The sequence below is a fragment of the Physella acuta genome, unplaced genomic scaffold (assembly GCF_028476545.2).
Source record: "Physella acuta isolate Inbredline_101_S28 unplaced genomic scaffold, ASM2847654v3 ptg000252l, whole genome shotgun sequence".
Classification (NCBI taxonomy): Eukaryota; Metazoa; Mollusca; class Gastropoda; family Physidae; genus Physella; species Physella acuta.
In genome coordinates, this window is record NW_026731771.1 from 39,764 (window position 1) to 62,777 (window position 23,014).

The 23,014-nt window shown below is 30.7% G+C and overlaps 2 protein-coding genes across 3 annotated transcripts; both read right to left on the reverse strand.

Annotated features, from left to right (window-relative positions):
- Positions 1 to 1,396: 1,396 nt before the first annotated feature.
- On the reverse strand, positions 1,397 to 9,157 carry LOC131938612 (uncharacterized). The gene is made up of 12 exons (XM_059296711.1): positions 8,987 to 9,157; positions 7,584 to 7,669; positions 7,090 to 7,195; positions 6,812 to 6,888; positions 6,461 to 6,565; positions 5,780 to 5,908; positions 5,517 to 5,606; positions 4,683 to 4,850; positions 3,945 to 4,068; positions 3,053 to 3,127; positions 2,596 to 2,763; positions 1,397 to 1,689 (listed from the first exon to the last, which is right to left on the reverse strand). The coding sequence occupies exons 1-12, from the start codon at positions 8,999 to 9,001 to the stop codon at positions 1,648 to 1,650; spliced, it is 1,185 nt and encodes a 394-aa protein (XP_059152694.1). The 5' UTR covers positions 9,002 to 9,157; the 3' UTR covers positions 1,397 to 1,647.
- Positions 9,158 to 11,491: 2,334 nt separating this feature from the next.
- LOC131938616 (WD repeat-containing protein 48) lies at positions 11,492 to 22,769 on the reverse strand. 2 transcript variants are annotated; one of them, XM_059296717.1, is made up of 18 exons: positions 22,634 to 22,769; positions 20,454 to 20,594; positions 19,934 to 20,009; positions 18,943 to 19,155; positions 18,349 to 18,539; positions 18,086 to 18,190; positions 17,730 to 17,849; positions 17,261 to 17,332; positions 17,024 to 17,120; positions 16,755 to 16,852; positions 16,433 to 16,540; positions 16,140 to 16,239; positions 15,741 to 15,812; positions 15,325 to 15,391; positions 14,756 to 14,870; positions 14,244 to 14,320; positions 13,115 to 13,313; positions 11,492 to 12,746 (listed from the first exon to the last, which is right to left on the reverse strand). In XM_059296717.1, exons 1-18 carry the CDS (start codon positions 22,673 to 22,675, stop codon positions 12,600 to 12,602), a joined length of 2,040 nt encoding a protein of 679 aa, XP_059152700.1. In that variant the 5' UTR covers positions 22,676 to 22,769; the 3' UTR covers positions 11,492 to 12,599. The 2 variants fall into 2 exon arrangements, with proteins under 2 accessions (XP_059152700.1, XP_059152699.1); XM_059296716.1 differs by having other exon boundaries at positions 22,628 to 22,769.
- Between the last annotated feature and the right edge of the window lie 245 nt (positions 22,770 to 23,014).

Consider the following 23,014-nt stretch of genomic DNA (forward strand, 5'->3'; position numbering starts at 1 on the left):
ATATAAAACTGTAGGATTAAAGAAATATATTTTAAATTAATACACTTTTGTTTTGTTGATTCTTTCAAATAATCAAAGAAAATCAAAGTTTATTGTCTGATGTTATCTTGAAAGGGATATTAAATTCACACTCAAGTTCAACACTTTGAACAAACAAGGACCTTGACCTGACCATAGGAAGTTGCTGTTCATTCACAATATAAGATGTAATCACTTCCTATACAAAAATTGTATTCGCACTGTAACCATAAACTTGTAAATAATTAAAATAATATATTATAATAATTCACGCAAGAGAATTTTGTAACCTAAAGAAACAGGAGCCCATAATTAGCGAAAATCTAAACTAAATCAGACTATTTTTTGCTAAACCTTGGCCCTAGATATTCATTCACCATGATTTTTGTGTGGTTTTAGTTTATAATTGTGATATACCTAAATATGATTACATTTAATTTTTAATAGGTTTAAAATGTATTTTATTAATGACCATCTGTAAGATGATGGTAGTGTAATTCTGAATTTTACCACCAAAAATTAATTAAAGACAAAGGTATTTGTGAAATGAATAATGTAATAAAAACATTTTTAGCTATTAACCTAATTACACATGAGGTTTTGCAAAAAAAAAACAACTGCCCACATTATAGTATCCCACTGACTAATTCCAAACTAAAAATTTAGCGGTTTAAATCAGTATATAGGGGCTGTAAAGCTGTGTTAATTGTTTTATTTCAGCTGTTAAGTTTCAAGACAATAGATTATAATATAACCCTAACAAACTCAGGAGCAAATAACACATTTTGCTGTTTAATATCTGTGTTTATTGTACGAATGTATGTTTTTTTTTACAGCCTTTGAAATCAATTCAATATTTGTTATTTTTTTTGTAGAAATGTTTTGATAATCTATATGGTAGGTAGGTATATGGTAGGCCTATTTAAAAACGTATCATAAGGCATTAAGTAATCATGTTAAGTGGTAACACTAGTGGAAGATTATCACAAATATTTATATCAGATAACTATGAGCAGTGTACAATTATTTATACAGCTTTAAATTCATTTAAAATCAATGACAGCCAGTGGCGTAGGCAGGGGGGGGTTAGGGGGGGTCATAACCCCCCCCATAGACCCCTCGGTATATATAAAAAGTATGAGAGGGGTGCTAATCGAAAGTTTGAGGGGGGGGTGCAAATCGAAAGTTTGAGGGGGGGGGTGCAAATCGAAAGTTTGAGGGGGGGGGGTGCAAATCGAAAGTTTGTCCCCGGGTAAAAATTGGAACCCCCCCCTTGAGACGATCCTGGCTACGCCACTGATGACAGCAACAAAAAATTTTGAAATGTTTCAGATGTGCACAATATTACCTTAAATAGTAGAACACTGATGGTTTACACTATTATCTAAGAATTATCCTTAATCCAAACACATTCATTATTTCAGTAATTTTGTTGCTTCCACTTATTAAAATTGGCATCATTAAAATAATTGTTCCTAAAATAATTGTTCCTGCTATCATTTTTATATCAACACAATGGATTATATTCTACCAGCCTTACCACTCAATACAACTACATTACACCTAAGTCCTGACTTTTGACATTATTGGACTGAACTGCTGTTATCCATGTTGATCTCAAATACTTCTTTACTGGTTAGTGTGCTCACTAGGTGTATGTATTACTATTATCTGTAAGGAAAATCAATAGTTACATTTATTTAATTTAAATATTAATTATATATATTACTTCTACTTTTCAAATTATTTAAAATTATGTTTATTTAAATATAAAACATTAACGATTCCCAATTTTTAAATTATTACTATTTGACAGACCTAGCTTCATGAAAACCATATTTAATTTTAATTTAAAAAGAATAAATGTACGCCTATGTTCTAAAAACACATTTTTTACAATGTACTTTGTGTTTTCGCCACTTACTGGTCTATTGGAATATAAATGAGCCTACTTCATCTGCTCTATCATATTAATAAAACTGCTTCTAATGATATGTTTGTGTTAGAAAAACTAAAGTGACCTTATAAGAAAACAAGTTGTTTTAAGGATCTAAACTTTACTATTTTACACACAAAAAAAAGATACATTTCTGTAGTAATATTTTTTTATTAACTTTTTTCATTCAATACAATTATAAACTCATAAATGCAAAGTTAGATATTGTAATAAATGATAAATGGAAAAAAGTTTGTTAAATGAACAAAAATATGAATGATAATGCTTTAAAAAGATTGTTAAACAATGAACAAATGTCAATTGTAATTTTATCATATTGCTTTTAAGTATTTGGTGATATGAAAATAGTAAAATTTCTACTGTCATAAAGGCTTCAAGTGTCAACATTTTATGGAGCAGTAAATTAAAAAGTTGATATCGTCACATAATATACATTTTCAAGTCATTCAGGTCAATTAATTACAACGAGCTATGTAATTAAAAAATAAATTAATTTAGTGTTTAGAAGGTTTTTTGTCTTTAGAAATTGAACTTTTTTTACTCTGTGACTTCTTAACCTCATATTTAGCTATCATAGCCTGATCTGGTACTGGTCTATCTGAAATCTTTTTGATTGCTACCTGTTGTTGTGGTTGTTCTTGCTGCTGCTGTTGCTGGGCTTCAGTCATCCCAAGCAAATCATCAGCATAAATGGGCGCCATCACTACGTAGGACAGTTTCCTCACAGTCAGCCATTCTTCAATGATGTTTTTAATTTTAGGTTCTTGGATGATTTGATACAGAATAAACTGTGGATATAAGGATTTAGAATAAACTGTGGATATAAGGGTTTAGAATAAACTGTGGATATAAGGATTTAGAATAAACTGTGGATATAAGGATTTAGAATAAACTGTGGATATAAGGATTTAGAATAAACATATCAGCATTCAAATTTTTCATAAGGGTTCATTTTTAAAAAGCTAAAAATCTGGATAACTTAAACTTATGAGTTTGTCTATATGATAAAATTCAAAAACTTTTTTTTGTAACAGGCAAATTATTATGAATTTTACATTCATATCTGTACATACTTACATCAAATACTCGTTGAACCGGCAAGCGACATACGTCCCATATAGGAAGTGACATGAGCAAGTAGCAAAGTCTAGGCTAAAAGTAAAACATCAAAAAATTGTTCAAAGGCAAGGTTTTTACTCAATTTACTTAATTTAAAAAATTGTGAGAGTTATCCTTCTGAAAATTAACTAATAATAACAATAACAATTAGGGTAGATGAAACAGAGTACATCTGTTTGTTTTTACTGACAGTGTGGTAATTTCTGTGCCCTTTAAACATTACTTTACCTAACTTAAGTCAGGTAAACATTGAAGCTGTGTGGAGTCAACAATGTTGGGGTAGCTTCCCAGTAATTTATAAAGGCTGTTATTTTTCAACACCTAGATCCAAAAAACATTTAGACCAAAGTTGTCTCTCAATAAAAATCTAAAGACCAAAAGACTGTTAGACTATATTCATCATCTTTTCCCGTTTGTGCTCAAGACACACAGGGCAGATGGAGTAGTGTTCATCTGTTTCAATCACCTTCGCATACAAGGGGATTATGTGGTTAGCACTATGCCCAGCTTCTCTTGTTTTCTTAATATGAGTTAGGTAGGTAGGCCTACCCTGTTAGACTAAATTTGAAAGTTTAAAATAAACTGCACACATCTAAGAGTTAGCCTGTTTAAGCATAATTTGTAAATACTTAGAACAGGATTACAATTAAGATTAATTTTTTATTGATCTAACTAATGATGATTGGGAATAATTGACAGTGGAACATTTTCAGTGTCTGAACATTAATTAAAAGTGAAATATGAAAGATTGGCTTTAGTGAGAACCAAATAATTTAATTTACAGTAAATGGGAAAGTAATCAATATGGACCAAAGCATTTAATTTAGAGTGAAATGACAAAGTAAATGACCTTAGCGAGAACCAAAGAGTTATCATCCATATGGTAAAAGTGGCCTAGATTTTCAAATGCTTCCAAGATCTCTCTACTGGTAAAGAGGCCAATGTGTATGCAATCTTTCAGTAGATCTTTAAACCTGCATTAAAAAAGTTAATTTTTTAAGTACACTGACTTTAAATAATGGAATAATTTTCATAAAGCTTACATTTATTGTATGTGTACTTTCTTAATCCAGTTACTAGACAACATTGAGATCTATTTTGTCTCTTTAACAACACATACATGTATTAGTAACTAACAAGTTAACATCTAAGCACTAATGTGTAGCTTTTAACATAAATGAAATATGCTAGTTAAGAAAAAACATCCATTGTTTTAAAGTAACACTTTTTGAATTAGGCATCTTCTCTAAAAACATTAAAATTTTAGCGAACCAATGTGGTTTCATGGGTTGAGAAATACTGATAAAGTTAATTAGAGATTGTAATTAACAAACCAATGTAGTTTTAGGAGTTGAGAAATACTGGTAAAGTTAATTAGAGTATGAAATTAACAAATCAACATAGTTGTGGTTTTAGGGGTTGAGAAATACTGGTAAAGTTAATTAGAGTATGCAATTAACAAGCCAACATAGTTTTAGGGGTTGAGAAATACTAGTTAAGTTAATTAGAGATTGTAATTAACAAATTTATGTGGTTTTAGGGGTTGAGAAATACTATTTAACTTAATTAGAGATTGTAATTAACGAACCAATGTGGTTTCAGGGTGTCTAGGTATGTTTTGTAAGCATCCACACTTTTGAATCCAGCATCGGATGCAGCCATCATATCCATCTGATTTTGAAAATTTTTATCCTTTGTTCGCACTTGTGTTTGCATGAGATATTTTATGGCAATGATAATACTTTCTGAGTGTGTTCTGAAAAATACAATGATAGAATAAAGTACATTAGAACTAACAAGAATAATTTTTGAGATATTTTATGGCAATGATAATACTTTCAGAGTGTGTTCTGAAAAATACAATGGTAGAATAAAGTACATTAGAAATAACAAGAATAATTTTTGAGATATTTTATGGCAATGATAATACTTTCAGAGTGCGTTCTGAAAAATACAATGATAGAATAAAGTACATTAGAACTAACAAGAATAATTTTTGAGATATTTTATGGCAATGATAATACTTTCAGAGTGTGTTCTGAAAAATACAATGGTAGAATAAAGTACATTAGAAATAACAAGAATAATTTTTGAGATATTTTATGGCAATGATAATACTTTCAGAGTGTGTTCTGAAAAATACAATGATAGAATAAAGTACAATGGAACTAACGAGAATAATTTTGAAAATAGGACAAGTTTAAAGTATTTTTAGAACACATTAAATAAGTAAGAAATGAATAAGTTTCTCTAAAAATATTGTAAAATTTAAATAAGGATTTAAGGCACAATTTCAGAATATAAACATGGTTTTTATTCTTTTTTTTTTTACCTTACCACCAATGATGATGTGAATTATGGGTATATGTCCTTTAAAAATTAAATGTTAAAGGGATTAATTAAGTTAATAAGGACAACATACCTAGTCACTGGAATGTTTTTCTTGTTGATTATATCTCTCTGAAGCCTGGTTTGGGCTGTCTCATCTGTGGTGTTTTCAGCTTTCTTTTCTCTATTGAATACAAAACCTTTTTTATTTTTTAGGAAAGGTAACGTCACGCTGCTGTAAACTGTATTCAGAATATGCTCTTTATTAAAATGCTGGTCACTAAACTAATCTTTTACTGTTGTCTTAAATGTTGATTTTTCTTCTAAGTACGCCAGTCAGTAAATTTTAAAACTTACAATACTTGTGTTAAATTGAGTTCTGGGGGTCTTTCAAGAGCCACTGTATGCCAAAGTGGTTTTGTTTTTTTGCCAATAATCTCAACTAAATCAGATTCTAAGGTTTTCTTTTTCACACCCTCTTTTTTGCTGAAAAAAAAAGCAACTTACGTGTATCTATATATATGTATATTTATATATACACACATATATTTATGTACGGTTACCCTTTAAAATGTAATGTTCAACTGGGCAGAAGATGTAGAGTTCACCTGTTTGTGTGAACTCTACATATGCAGAAATAGTCCAGTGTGATCATCAATATGCCAGGCGAAGTTTACTTTCCCTGTTGTAACTGAGGTATCCATCAGAGTTGGATAAACTCAGGGATCCTATGGGCTTCTATCCTATCTTCTGACCATCCATTTATATATATATATATATATATATATATATATATATATATATATATATATATATATATATATATATATATATGTATATGTATGTGTGTGTGTGTGTATGTGTATGTGTATGTATATGTATGTATATATATATATATATATATATATATATATATATATATATATATATATATATATATATATATATATATATATATATATGTATATATGAATAAGTATTATGTACACATACACATATGCACAAAAATTTAAGAATAGTATTATTTGAGTAACATACAGCAAAGGTCGTGCTTTGCCTCCTAAATAACTTCCTTGGCTCATCCCTCGCCTAAACAGATTGTCAGCAGAGGCTGATATCCCAGGAATAGTACCACTTGTTTGTCTAGTAGATTTAAAGCAATCATTAGATTGTGTCATGGTATGTCATAGTTTAGCAATCAAGATAATCTACCTACTAAATAATATCTGTAAGTTCTGTGTTGGTAACTTGTTAAATGACAACCTTTACTCTTATTGTGGTCAAATAACAATTAAGTACAAAAGATGAAAAAAAACATATAAAACATTATAATTAATAAAATTGCTATGATTTTTACAGACGTATATGTATTAGTGTTAATGTACTTACTTGTCAAATTTTTTATACAAAGGTCCTTTATTTCCAAACACTCTCATTTCTCTGATAACGTTATGAGGAATTGGATTCTGTTTATTCATAGAATTAAAATAATTGGTAGAAATATATTTTTACTACACTTATTGAATTATTCTAGACTAAACAATTTTACTTGGAACATGCAGTTAAAAAAGTGCAAGTTTGTAAGCCAATTAGGTCTGAATAAAATTACTTGACGCGTTATGTTACGAGGAAGCTCTTCAAAACTATAATAAAAAGAATTCACTCACTAAACTTCGAAGGTGCTTCGGCTTTATTAGATGCAGAAGTTTTAGTATATCATTCAAAGTTACAAGGAAGTCAAAAAATTCACCTTCAATTTTCTGAATTAGTGCCCTAAAAAGAATAAACAGTTTAAAATAAAAATATTTAGTTGTTGATTTTTAATAATCAACCAAAACAATAACATAACTAGTGACTAATATTATGTCACAATTAAAATGTTATTAAACTATACTCAAAGCTTTATAAATAACAAACATTTATTAAGTGGTAGTTGATAGTTGATAAGTCTTTGCATTGATACAGCTGTTAATAGCATTTAATTTTATGTACAATAATGTGCTGTAGAAATCTTTAGCCAGTTCACTCATTTATTGTTTTGTGTTTTGTCTCAATTAAATAGAGTAGCAACATGATATTAATAAAGGCTATATATATATATATATATATATATATATATATATATATATATATATATATATATATATATATATGAACATACGGATTCTCAGCAACTTCAATTTTATCTGGTAGGTATGAGACTCCTGGTAATATAGGAATTTTGGGATTTTGTTCCTTTTTAGAAACCTGAAAGAAAAATCAAGCATCTTTTTATTTTTCCAAAAAAGTTTAGTACTCTTTTAGATATGATGAAGTAGAGTTCATTTGCTTTTGTAACCTCAGCATTTGAAGAAATTGTGTGATCAGCACATCACCTAGCCACCATTGGCTTTTTCTTACTTAAGTGAGGTACAATAAAACTAAAGTAACAGAACTCAAAATTTTCAGGTTAGCAAAGTGTTAAGCCACTCACCATACAATCCTGTAAAAAAGCGAACTTTAAGAAATATACTTCCTTCTGATTTTTACTTATGTAAGAGATTTTGCTCAGCTTTGCTAAGGTTTATGTAGTTATATCTATACAGAGTTTCTTCCAGGCATCTCTTCAGGGGGAAAATTATATAGAAAATATATACTTTTAACAGTGTCCACACCCCAGAAGAAAGTCTACCACCCCCCCCCCCCCCCCCCCCGGAGAAAAAAAGTCTGGAAGAAACACTGTATCTATACTACTATAGAACTACTATATTAACCCCGCTCCATAAATTAGCTGACATAATTCAAAAACATACTTAAACCAAACTATCTCTAAAATAAATTATTAAGCCTGTTTATTATTTATTTAAATCTCTATACTCTATAGGTAGGCCACTATGACTGGTCAGACAGTTTCATATTAAAAATTTGTTTTTTAATTTGGTTTCTGTACCCCTACACATGATCATGTGATGCAATATTCAAAAGCAAAACCACAGGAAATTAAGCAAGTTGACATTAGTAGTTTTTGTTCTAAACTAAGGTATCACTACTAATTATTCTAATTAATTTAATTTAATGCATCTTGCCTTAAACTTTAAGTTAGTTAATAAAAATAAAATTAAAATATCATAACTCGATTGAAATGTCACATGAAAATAATGAATTTATTAATATTTTATTATAATGATAATAATGAGTAGTGATTTTATGACTTTTTCCCCAATACTTTGGACTTTGTGTCAATTTGCCCCAGAATGTTGTAATAAAAAGACATGAAATATATAGATTTAGCACTGTTTTTTCCATTTTAATATCAGAAAATTAAAACAGATTATGACTGATTATGATGAAGCTAAAGTTTACAAGATCTAGATAGATCTAGCTAGATTCTAGAATAATCTCTAGATTCTAGATCTAGATCTATTCACTTTGACTTCACTCAGTATTCAATTCACTAGATCTAATCTATATATTTAAAAAAAATTAATTATATAAAATTTATTAATCTTTCTATTATTCCATGAGTAGTAATTCTAGTTCAGTTTATTTATATTAATTCATAATTTATTAATTTATAATGATTACCTCTGAAGCTGCCATGTTGATATGGGATTTCCTAACTTTATTTCATGAGCAAATTAATAATAAACCTCTAGTTTAGTAATAGGCTACCATTATTTTTTTTGTAGTGTAAATTTGGTTGTTGCTACGGAAGCAATTGCCACCAAATAACGTCATTTGATTGGCTGCTATTAGTTCCAAGGTTTTTTAAATAACAAATCGGCAGTAAATAATCAAAAGTTAAAAGGCGCCGTAAATCTAAAAACTATGACTGAGCATAATGATTGTTCCAGTTCAGTGGTATAAAATACACATAGGGCTACACACACAAATGATTTTGATTCAGATCTAGATTTGAACTTTTATTCAAACGAATGCATTTTAAGATTTTATCTAGAATCTAGATCAGTGGTTTTTAACCTAATGGAGGGTACCGAACCTCATCAGTTCCATATGGACATATGGGATTTCCCCAAACATTTCTTAATACTTAATAATAATAGTTCTATCGGCCGCACTGACCAAATACGATCGTAAATTAAATCGTGTGTCTTGACCTCCGCCGAACCCCTGAGACTGACTCACCAAACCCCCGGAGTTCGATTGAACCCAGGTTAAGAACCACTGATCTAGATCTAATAATTCATTTAAAAAAAAATTCGTCCGTCTACACATGTAGAAGTCATGCTCACTGTTACATATTGTCACTAAATCAGTGGCGTAGCGAGGTCGGGTGTCACCCGGTGCGGCACTTAATGGTGTCACCCCCCCCCCCAGGGGCATAGAGACCCTTCCCAGGGACAAACTTTCAAATTTTCGATTTGCACCCCCCCCCCCTCAAACTTTCGATTTGCACCCCCCTCGAGTTTTTCTCTATATATTTTGATATTTTTTGCCTTGGTGTCACCCCCCTAAATGGTGTCACCCGGTGCGGTCCGCCCCCCCCCCCCTACGCCCCTGCACTAAATTACTATAATACACGCGTCAGCAAGCCAATCCCCCCCCCTCTCTCCAATTATTTTAGTAAGGGGATATTACCAAGCTAAGTTAATTTTGCCAAAAGTAGTTGTTGAGTTTATTTCCCCTTGTTAGGAAAATTAGTATTATATTATGGCACCTGCTAATTTTAACGGTTTGCTAGAAAGGTTATTATATAACAGTAAAATTAAAATTCAGTTTATGAAATACATTTTTAAAGTTAAAGGTTTAACTTGGTACACCCCCCCCCCCCACCCCATTACACATGTTCTCTAAAGTCCAAACCCTCTCCTGAGTTGTATGAAGTTATTTATGAAAGATCCGCTCCTCCCCATTTAGAAATATTTAAATCTGGGTAAAAGCTTACATGCAAACGGATTAGATTGGTGTGAAGTAAAGGCAACAGATGGTGGACTTTGTGCTTCAATCAAAAAAAGACTTCACAAACTTTGACAGTTACAAATTTTTAAGTATAAACAAAATTTGAAGTTCTAGTTGGCTAAATTTGAGTACACAATTTTATGACAGTGATTTTCAAGGTTTGCATATTTTTTGCACCTCATCAAATTTCTGTTTGCTAACACATTTAATGTGTAAGCACTTTTCACATTTCTTTCCATTGCATATTGTCAAGGAACCTATATGTATGTATGCAGTGTTTCTTCCAGACTTTTTTCTCCGGGGGGGCACTTGAAATTTTCGGGGGGGCGGTAAACTTTCTTCGGGGGGGCGGACACTGTTAAAAGTATATATTTTCTATATAAATTATATAAATTTCATTTCGTTCGGGGGGGCGGTAAAAAATTTTCGGGGGGGCGAAGCCCCCCCGAAGAGATGCCTGGAAGAAACTCTGTATGTATGTTTCTATGTATATATATATTTATATATCTGTGTACATTTCTAGCTTTTAAATACAGACACTTTGTTTTGTAATCATGGACATGTGCACTGGAAAGAAATTAGTGCCTTTCATCAAGTAGAACTTTGTCATGCCTAGTCAGCCATGCATTGTAATCTAATGTCATACTTTCATAACATTTCAGGACACTGCATCACAAATCCTCCTATAAACATTAATGTAAACATTTTTCCTGTTTAATATTTAATTAATGTTGTTCCAAATAGGTAACAAAGGCTAAAGAACTGATAGTGTTTAGATACCTCACATTCATATTTCTTTGTGTCTATTACCGACAAATCAACCCCACAGAAGTCTTGATAAACTAAAAAAAACAGCTTATGTTAAAATACACAAACAATACAAGTCAAAATTTTCCAAAGGCAAAAAAACACTATTATTAAGCAATTAATTTTTAATTTTCCAATTAGTTTTAGAAATAATATACATGCAACAAATGTAAGCTTGTCACATTACTAAACACTGGGTGGCCTCAATGTCAGCTAGAAATATTCAAGATTATTTTTTTCTACCTTAACCCTACCCGTCATTAGCCCCCAAACTTCAACATTTACTCAAATGGCCATCCGGTAAAAAAAAACAACCTTGATAATGATACATTTATTATCCTGACAGCATTTTTTATAAGAACCAAACATTGATTCCAACCTTCAATAAATTAACGGAAACAAAATATAATCACACAACCAGTTTGCATGTAAAATGATCTTAAGATTTATATAAGCTCATTTATTATAAGTTAAATCTTTTTTTTGTTACAAAAGCCAATTAAAAATTAAAAATAAAGTAAATTATTTACTTTAATTCAATCCTGGATAATTTCATATTTTCATGAATAATATTACCTTATGCATTGATAAACATTAAAGGATGAAGACATTTGGTTCAAATGCCCTTTGTGTAATATAAAAGCTGTCAACAACATGTTAACATTCACATCACATGATTTATAAATCTGGATAAAAACAGCTGGTACACATTTCAAATTTTTATCAACAATTGAAATATGCAAAAATGGGGGTGTTTCTAAAAATACACTGGGTGCAGAATTGATGAAAAAGTTGCTGCAGTGATTTTAAAGAACAGGAGTATTATTAACTTCACAAAGTAAGAAGAATTACAATAAAAATATTTCATTCTAATTCATCCCTCAACATACAAGTAAAAAAGTTAATTGTAAAGTAAAAAAAACAACCTTTTTTTAATTACTTAATTCAAATCACACTGCTGTGTTTGTAATGATCATGAGTTGAAACATCCATTGTATTTTCCTTACCTTTAAAGTATCTGTTGTTCTTTGTAAAATAAATACACTAATACATTCTGACCCGTTTGGAAATTAACTATTACCATAAGCAGGAGTATTTTCGGAGTTAAGGGGCAATCTAGGATTAAATAAATGCTACACTTAAAGGTGTCACAGTTCATTATACTGTCAACCCATTCCATGTGATGGGTTGTTTACACTAAATAATTGCATTGGGGTACAGCTAAGTGGAAATAATTGGACCAATATAAATTGGTCAGAATTTGACAGTTTGAATGGGGAAGGAATAAAACCTAGATACTGCAGGTTTAAAGAGTACAACAATAAACCTGTACAACTTCCAACACAACAATGAGCTATATTCCATCATGTAATAGTGAGCCATTGACTTCACTCTGAAGATACCAGCTTCAAAGAATGACTTCACTTTCAAAGTGATTTTACTATAACAGACCAAAAGCCATATTAAAATTTCAAGTGTCTGCAGAGGTCATAGCTGAATACTTAGAAAAGGATGGATAATCCTTCTTTGAAAGTGGTCTGTAATGAAGAGTTAAATCCCCAGTTTGTTTCCAAATAAAATGACGAACAGTTCTCAGGTCCATATTTGGATCTAATACCTAAGAATAATAATAAAAAAATTAAACACATTTCCTATTTTAGATGTTATTAAATAGACATATAAATGTTTCTACTTTTAGGCGTAAATAGATAAAAAGCATTTAACTTTTTTTAGACAGCTTTAGTTTAGCCATATCAGCTATAAAAACAACAAGGTCAAGTAAAAAAAAACAACAAATTGTTAAAGGAAAATAAAAAAATGTAGCAAAATACATGAACCAAAAGTTTATATATCTTCAAATAATAAAAAATGAAAACTAAATATACCAAAACAAAGAATTAAAAAGGTATTTTAATCATATCACCCTCAGCAACTCTAGCAGTGAAAGGGTTAAACTAGAAAATACAATTGAATCAACACACTTACCATATCATTACACAAGAGCTCCACTCTTTCTTCTGCAGCAGCTGATGAGACAGGCTCCTCCTCTTTCTCAGCCTCCTTTTCATGGCTGTTGCTATTGGCTGCCTGTGACCCTGCATCTGACCCTTGACCCAGCACCTTTTCATACACATGCTCAATAACTTTCCTCACATTGATCATGTCACTGGCTGACAATCTATCCCTAAAGTGGACAGGAAAAAGAAAAGATTAGATAAGGAAATAGTAATAGTAAATACCTTCTTGGCCACAGCACTGATGAAACAGAGTTTATCCTGGAGTTCAATGGACACCAGCGAGTTGACGAGATTCCTTCCGTAATGTTGTTGACATGGAATAAAAATGTGCTTTTTTAGATTTTAATATTTTTAGAATCAATGCTATACAAGTTGCAGATCCAGAGAACTTGAAAATAATTTGTTAAGTTTAAGGCTACATTTCTATTTATTTTCATCAAGCCTAAGTTATAACCCGATGTTTCACTTTCGTAAAACAAACATTGATTGGCTATAAAGGAACTCCGTGATCGATTTCTGACAGCCCTTCATAGTTATTTTGTTTACAAAACTTTGCATATCAAGTTTTTAAATAACTATGCAAATTTAAACACCATGACCTATTTTTTCTATTTTTAGCTTACAATGTGTACGTGTAAAATTTATGGCGGCCATTGTTTATGTCACCATTACACGTGAAAACCAAATTGTTTTTCCTTTTTTTTAAATTTTTATTTAGTTACCGAAAATATTAAAAACATAAAATACATCCAATCTTTAGTAAAGTCCGAAAAAAACCAGACATTAAAAAAAAGTATCAAATATGAAAACAGAAAACAACTTTAAAATTATTGTGACCCTCCATTTTGGAGTCACTTTGCACCTTAGGTTGTTTTGAGCTAGAACCAAAAATACTAGGGAGGAGGGGTTGTCTGGGGATTTTAAATTTTTTAACTCATTGAAAAACTCAAATTCAGCCATAAGCGATAAGCAACCCAAACACTCATGGAGGGTCAAAATTCATTTAGCTAATCCTAAGCAACTATTAATGTCTAGAAAAAATGTTATACAGAACTAAAAACACACATATTTTCATATTTTTCAAAGTTTAAACTTACTTCTTCACTGGTTTAATCCCTGTACTTGGATGAGGTTGCAGGAAAAATGGGAGCTTGTTAAACTTCGGCATTTCTTTCTGATAAAAATAAAAGTCATTGACATTTTAGAATTTAAAACCTTAAACTTCTAAAATGCCAACGATTTTGTTTTTCTCTAGCTAGAATTATCACTAAACAAAAAAATATCTCTTAATAGGGAAATCAAACTTCTAAGTAAAAATAGAACTAAACTTTAATAAAAAAAATTCATGTTCACTAAATCACACAAGCTATACTGGCTCATATTACCCTTGGTCAGGCTGATTGCAACAGAGAGTAGCAATTTCTGATATAATAGGCAAAATGACATTGGTATCTTCTAAGCCAGTAAGCCAGACTTCTAGCCTTACTCAGTCAGTACAGACTGTTTTACTAGTAGCAATGCTGAAACATCTCTGGTTCCTGTTATGCCAGCTTCTCAAGTTGATAAACAAAAGTGAAGGGATAATATGATCAACTAGCTATTCACTTACAAAAACAATGACGTCAAGAACCCAAGATGGCACTGTTTCCTTCAACAGCATCTGTTCTGTTTCCCCTCCTGCATCACGAGCCAGAAGTCTGAACAGTGTTCTCCCTCCTACCTCACTAGCAAACAAATTGTAAGATAACAATAATAAAACTTTATTTTGTAACAGTAACATTGGTCGTTATTTTAAAAAAATAACATTTTAACTAAGTAGGAAATTTAAAAGACATGGTAGTTAAGTGTTACTAAAAAATAATATTTACAGTTAAAATATATAATGGAATAGAATGAGAGTAGAATAAATGAACGAGAAATGTTGCAATGACTTAAGTCTAGGAGTTCATGAAATAGTTGTTTTATATATAGTTGTTTAGAATATATTTTCAGTTACAGATATTTTTATTCTATTTAGAAGATTATTCCACAAATTGGCACCAGATTAGGTGAAGCTATGTCTTAGGCAAATATTTATTAAAGAATATTATTTGAATAAATAAAAGAGTAAGAACTTATTTACCATAGTAAAAGTAAAGATCAGAATAAAGGTTTATAAACAAGTTTATAAAAAATTACCTAAATATCACTGGTGTGTGTCCAGGGACAGAGAAACAAGGGACAGGTTGTTTTTCTTGCTCTGGATCTGTTTCAAAATTAGAAATGAAGGACACAATATAACTGGTTACATATATTCATCTGTGTTGTCAATATACCATACATCATATTTACTGGTGAAAGTTTACATTTTTTAAATTATCTTATAAAGTAAAAACAGGTGCATTGCTGAAATAGTAATAGATATAAAGTAAAAAAATATATATGCAAATTAAAGTTTTCTTCTGAATATTCTATACTTAGATGTGTTTACAAAAAATACACACACTGTAATGTAAACTTTGGTTTCTGACAGATTCAAGGTTGCAAATAAAACCTAACAGTATCTTCTACCATAATAAGTGTAAAGATATGTGATATATCAAACTCCTATTTACCTTGAGTCTCCTCTGGATGACATTTAGGCCAGTAATCTAACAAGGCTTGTAACAAAGTTGTTCCAATATTAGCTACAAGAAAAAAGTTAAAAAATTACTATTAGCTTCATCTTTACATAGTACTATATTAGTACTGTAAGAGTATCATACTGTAAGAATATCATAAATTTTTTACAGTATTAATATTGTTATTACAATAATTAAAATAATACAGTAGAACTAAAAGTGAGTACAAAATATATTTTAAATGTTTAGCATGTAAGCTGATACAAGCATAAAATATATTTTGTATCTGATGTAAGTATTAATATTTCTTAAATGTGTTGCATGAAAGCAATAAAATATATTTTATATATATTGCATGAAAGCATGTATATATATATAAAAAAAAGTAACAACTTTTTGTTTCAGGAGCATCAGCTGGCAGCTCCAGCCCTAGGTCTCTAGTGGACATCCACGCAGCAAAACAGTCCGTCTCTTCTAAGTGGATCGTTAACAGCTGAAACCACATCCAGGATTCATTCAAATCAATAACTATCAACAGAGATTCAATTAGAATTTCTAAATATTTTTAATGCAACATTTAGTTTTAATGTAATTTTAATAACTAAATCAGGATATAATTAGAAAGTTAGAGAAAACAAAACATTAATTTTTTTATCTTTTTAAAATAGGAAGTTATCTATTCTCACCCCTGTTTTTAAATCAACTGAAAACCAGTTTGGAACAAACACCATTTTGAAATGCCTTTTCACAGTTTCCTCAAAATCAACATTACCAAATTCTTGAACTTTTCTAGCCTGCAAAATTGTTGATTTAATTTTTTTGTTAATTGATTAGTAATCAATGTTTACTGTGATAAAAATTATGCATGATTTACACACCAGTGATTCTACTTAGTAGCTTTCTATTTGTTAGTGTAGCACACAAATCCAAGTTTTTACAAACCTCTGTTCTTATTTTTACCAGTATGCCTAACATATTAAAGTTTTGTAAAACAAAAAGTCAACATACTGTTAGAACATCCCATAAAACAACATTTTCATCAGTATCCTTGGTCAATATGTGACGTTTATCATTAAGTACATGATACTGTCGTATACTTGGGTCACCTGCAAAAGAAAGGTAACAAATATAGGCATTTTTGAGAAAGTACTTATATTTTTAAAAATAAATTTCATAGCATACTTAAAAAATGTTGGTTCAATAGCTTTAAAAGGCTCCCTTTTAATTACAACTGACCTTTAAGTTAATTATTAATTTTTTTATTAATATTTATTAACCTCGGATGACACTGGTAGGTTGTGAAAATGCAGGAGTTGTCCTCCATCTGTCATTATCGTAGTCACCTGAAGAACGACTGTTAGGAAATTTTACCGGCTGGGAGAAGATGAAAACATCAGTTTAAAACGATAATTCAGATTTTTTTTCTTCTAAAAATGTATTTTCACTTAATATTTTAATTCATCAAATCAATTCTACCAACCCAATGTTTAAAAGTTTAAATCAATTCTACCTACCCAATTTTTAATAGTTGAATCTGTAGTTGATACCCAGATGTTTGGTTGTGGAGATGATTCTACAAGCTCTAACTGAAAACATTAATTTAAACAATAATGTACAGAGTAAGATGTGATAGAGAAAACAGTTACTAGCAGATTGTCATTATTATCATAGCTATTTAAAGAAAAAAACTAAGTCATTTGGGGGGTGGGGAAAGGTGTTCAAGTTAGTATTTGAAATGTGTACATCAAACATATCCTCTATGATATGGCTAAAAAATATCAATTTAAAAAATTAATGACCAAAATAATTTGTAAAAATTGTATACTACTTTGTACTCATGGAAAAAATTATGTAGAAGCCAAAATGAAACTTCTTTAATATTTGAGTTTTTCTGTTTCACACTGACCTCACCAAATATTTGTCAAAGACTCAAAATAGATTTCAAATGTATAAGATAAAATATCTAACTGCTATTTTCTATACCTTTAATACTGGGCTCTTCTCCTCACATATTAACTCCCTGTTTTCAGGCAGTCGAATGTCTGTGGCCCATACCCTCCTGTCTCGACCACCAGAGAACACCACAGAGAATGTTTCATTGGCCTGTATTCAGGAAATTAAAATATACAAGCAAACAATATATACATATTTATAATCTCTAGTGTAGTGTATAAAATACTAGAAAACACCACAGAAAATGTTTCATTTGCCTATATACAGGAGATCAGAAACAGAGAAACTAACAACACAACACCCTGTAACATATGAAACATTTTAAATGGGACAAACAACCCACTAGTATTTAAAAAAACATAGAGAAAATTTGTAGGTAAATGAACCTGTAAAGTCCACACTCCTTCATCGTGTACCCTAAATGTGGCCACACATCTCTGCTGACCCAATGACCAAAGGCGGATGGTTCCATCTGAACTTCCAGAGAGGCACTGAAAGAGTCATTAACATGACATGGGTTTTACTGACTGCCTTTCAAAACAATATCAATTACATCTGTTGATTTATGCTTGCATATTTTAAAATAAATATTCTTTGAATAAATTCCTGTCCGTAAAATTAATATTAAAAATTAAAATATATCATGTACCTGTGTTCCATCTTTATTTAACAATAAGGCTTTGACATTGTCAGTGTGACCTTTCAACTTCATAAGCTTTTGGCACATTCTAGTATCCCAGACACGAAGAACTTTTTCTGTTGATCCTGAGACTATCACAGACCCAGACTGGTTCATAGCCAGGCTATATATAGAATCTTTGTTGCCACTTAGGCTAGATGCTGAAATGGCATTCCAATTTCAAGTTTAAATCAAACCGATTTAAAAACTCAAGACAGATTTACTGGATTATGTGTCATGACCTAATCATTTAGCGAAACCCAATATTAAATAAATGTTGAACAACAGTGAGCTTCTTCAGAAGAAGAATTCTGACTTGAAAAATATTAAAACCTAATAACTTTGATATTTTACAATGTACAAGCACAACAACCCTATATTTAAAAAATAATATTCAAAATTTCTTTATTGAAGGAAAATTGTGTTTATTAGTCATATGAAATAACAGAAAAAGGTTTTTTTTTTACAAAATCGCAAGCGATAAAATTATTTTTTTTAATTATACAGAAACCAAATAAATATAAAAAACAACAGCAATAATTTTTTTTTTAAATTTCAACTTACTGGTAACTGTGTTATTCGAAGCAGTCAGTGCTGTCAATGTATTTACATCCCATAAAAATATTTGTCTATCAAGCCCAGCAGATGCCACCTGTTCCCTGTCTTTTGCGTAGGCTAGTGCCTTGACATAGTCTTTGTGTGTTCTTAATGTCGACATGCAGAATCCTTTATGAGCATTCCATACTTTAACAGTTGTATCACTAGATGCAGAGATCACTGAACGAGAAATGGATTCATAATTTTATTTTGCCTAAAGAGTTTTTTTCTCAACAGTACAATAGCTATATAATAATAATTTAATAATAAAAAAAAAATAATAATAATAAAATTAATTATAACAATTATTTCTTTAACTCTTTCTATACCATAGGCGTTTCCACCTCCTGACCTTATTATTTCTGTGACCCAATTTTTTTTTACACAGCCCTCACATACTTAAACAATTATAGCTCCTATGTTTTTCTAACCAGATTTATGTATTATACATCAAAATGAACAGAAATGAAATTTCTACAGTAGTAAATGAAGATAATTGTGAGTTATGTTAAAGAATGTAGTTTTTTTACATGTTAAATGACTTGTTAAAGAAACGATCACTAGCGGTGTAGAGCTGTACCTTGCGGATCGCGGGCCTACGGGGAAGCTGGCACAAGCCGCATCTCGCGGCTCATGGGACGGATTGAGTTAAAGGACAGAACAATAGAGTGGTAAAGTGTTTGGTCCTAGCCAGAAGGACTCAATTTCAGACTTGTGGCTGTAAGACATCACTGAGTCCATCCAGCTCTGAGGGTACCCAACTTATATTGTGGGAAAGTAAAGGTGGTTAGGCATTGTACTGACCACACTATCCCTTCACATGCCATGGTCAAGAAACATAAGAGCTCTACTACATCTGCCCAATGGATTGCTAGGTCTAAAGAGGAACTTAACTTACTTTACTTATTACTTTAAATATCATTTAATTTATACTTAGACTGAAAAGAACTGGACCTACATGTCCTTCCACCACAACATAAAACAATATCATTGACCCAGTCTGTATGGTGTTCCATTGATAAAATGTAGGGATCCTGAAATTTTCAAAAATATCAAGTTATTAATAGAATTTTAAATCAGTAATTTACTGTTATAAAAAAAACTGCAAGTATTTGTACAAATGGACTTCTATGTAACACAAGTTGCAGACTAATATAATACAAATTTATTGTGCCAAATGAATGCTACTTGTAACTTCTTTGTTTTTAATTGTAATGTTGGATGGGACATATTCCTATTCCATTATGTATTATGTTTCAACATTTTATGTGCCATATAAATAGATTTTTGGTCAAATTACACATAACTGACATAAATTAAAATTGTTCAGCAAAATATAGATATAGTTTTAAGGTTCCAATCTACTGACATGACATACACATTTTACTGTTAATTGTAGTTTTGAGAAATTAGTAATAGCTATGCAATCTTTTGCATTGAATCTGTTTTTATGTAAGTTTAAATTAAGCAGTTCTTACTTTATTTGTTCTAGTATGCCATATCCGAATTATAGAATCACGACCAGCAGAGTAAAGCCTGCCAAGTGTAGGATCAAACTGCAATGCATTGACACCAGACCTGTGACAACGCTCCACTTCATCTCGAATAACAAATGATACCTATTAAAAAAAAGAAAAGTCTCTCAAAAGCACATACAAACATTTTTTTTTACGATCAACTGACATAACTATTTCAAATAATTAAAAAAAGCAGTCTGACAAATTAACCACTTAAAAGTGATTTATGTCTGTGGCTTCTAAAATTAAATGCAACAACGACATTTTTACTTTCTCGTATATGGCATATAGGGGAAGTCAATTTTGTTTGCATGAAGTGCATGTCTGCAAACCAATAACTTGAGTACTGTTTCAGCTACGTGGACCAAATTTCATACAAAATTAGGAGATAATTCAAGCTATTGAAAAATTGGTTCAAAATATTATCCCAAAAATTTAAAATAAAAACTAGCGCACACACAAAACTTGAAAAAAAAACCAGTGTAATGTCACATTGTCATTGTGGGTGTTATATCCTAGTGAACTAGTCCCTATTAAAGTAATTATTAATATGATTTCCAATGATATGCTGCAGTGCTGCCAATAGAACTATTTAAATAAAGTCTCTTAGGGTTTGGTGAGTGCTCAGTAGTCAGTACCTCGGAAAAAGGTTTAATAACTAATATTTAATTATAATAATCCACTGCTCTAAATTCTAGATCTAAAAAAAACAAACAAAGGTTAACTGTGGGCTAGGTTTAATTAAGTGTAGGCCCCTAATGTACAATCAACAAAGGAAAGCCATTCTCAAAAATTTATAAAATTGTCAGTCAATGATGATAAGTGATGTTTGAGTATGTATATGGTATTATCAGCATCACTTTTTAAAATAGCTTCCATCAGGAATTTTAAAATTAGGCCCTTACCACTCACTAACATTTCAGTAACAGCATAGAGTAAAGTGGCGTCTGCTGACAGTTGCCTCTGTCCGGCTCTGTGCGGACACCTTGCTGTTTTTCGCTTAAAACAATAATTGTATGAATGTTTTATAGGAAACTAACGCAAACAACACAAAGCATGTCCATTTTTAAACACATCTGAGTCCATTTCTTCTATTTCACTCAATAGGGAGATTAATTGGAATTTTTCAAAGTTGCGATGTATGACGTTTTATGGTAGGAAACCTCACCCGGATGAAGAGCACTAGTCCCCGGATTAGAGGAATAAATCGAACCAATCATAGCTTAGTTAACTGGGTTAACTATAAATAGCTTATATATATATATAGAAAGCTATAAATATCATAGTTAAGGTTGTTTAAGCCATCTTAGAGGAAAAATTGGGGTGTCCGCATATTTTTTGAGGGTTAACCTTTTGCGGACACTAATGAAAAATCAGAGTATATTTCTTACACTTTAAGTAAAAAGGAGCTTTAAACTAATCTTGATACTCCAGATTTATATTTAAATTAAGTCTAAATCTAGATCTATTAGTTTTTAGTGATGTTTTTAGGTTTTAAAAATATTTTTGATCATCAAACGTGTCTACTAAGCAAAAAGTGAAATAAAATCTCAACTGGGTCCTGAGTTTCTTTCATGCATCACTTTAATTTAATTAAAACTTATTTCATATTTCTTCATATTTTTTGTTTTCCAATATATTAATATATAAAACAATCAACAACACTATTTATGTATGTAACATGTTTATTTCAATCATTTAAATAGAAACAAAATGAACAAAATATGCCTTGTCCGCATAAGGAGCAAGTGTCCGCACAGAAAATAAAATGTAAAAAAAAGTGCACTTACTGTCCGCACAGAGTCTCACCACTGAAAATGTTAATACATTCAATGCTATGCGTATGAATACAAAATGAATCAGACGTGATTAAACTAGAAAGAATGCGGAGTGAGACGGTACTTTCTGTTTGTTTCTATGTGAAGCGGTTACTGAATGGCGCTCAATGGAAATCGGCACTTCCGATTTTTTTGCTACGACTGTCCGCAGACGCCACTTTACTCTAGATCTAGAACTAGATTCTAGATCTACCTAAAAAATTTTAAAATGATTTTATTAAAAAATTTAAAAAACACTGTTGGTTGATCCATCTACTTTACTTATTACTTTAATACTTAGTGATACGTCTACAATACCTGGACCTTTTTACGGCCTTGATTTGTAGCTCCTTTATGTAGCGACATTGTGCTATACTTAAATTGACATTTAAAATTTTAATATTTTAAAATTTTCAATCGTACTCTCAATCATAATAATGGTTTTTTAACTATCAAAATCATTAACAGGAAGTGTTAACAATAACAATGCCAGTCCCGAGGGTAAAATACTGAAATAAGTTTAAAAACCAAATTAAAAACTTTTAAAATAAACACAAACATTATGCAAGGTTGAAATATTGATTTAATTCAATTATTTAGCGATTAATATTTTTTATTATCATTTTAAAAAATGGCGTTGAGGAATATTTTTTTATTTTCAGTGCGGACTATTGTTTCCTCTTCATCAGGAAGCGTCTTTAGCAA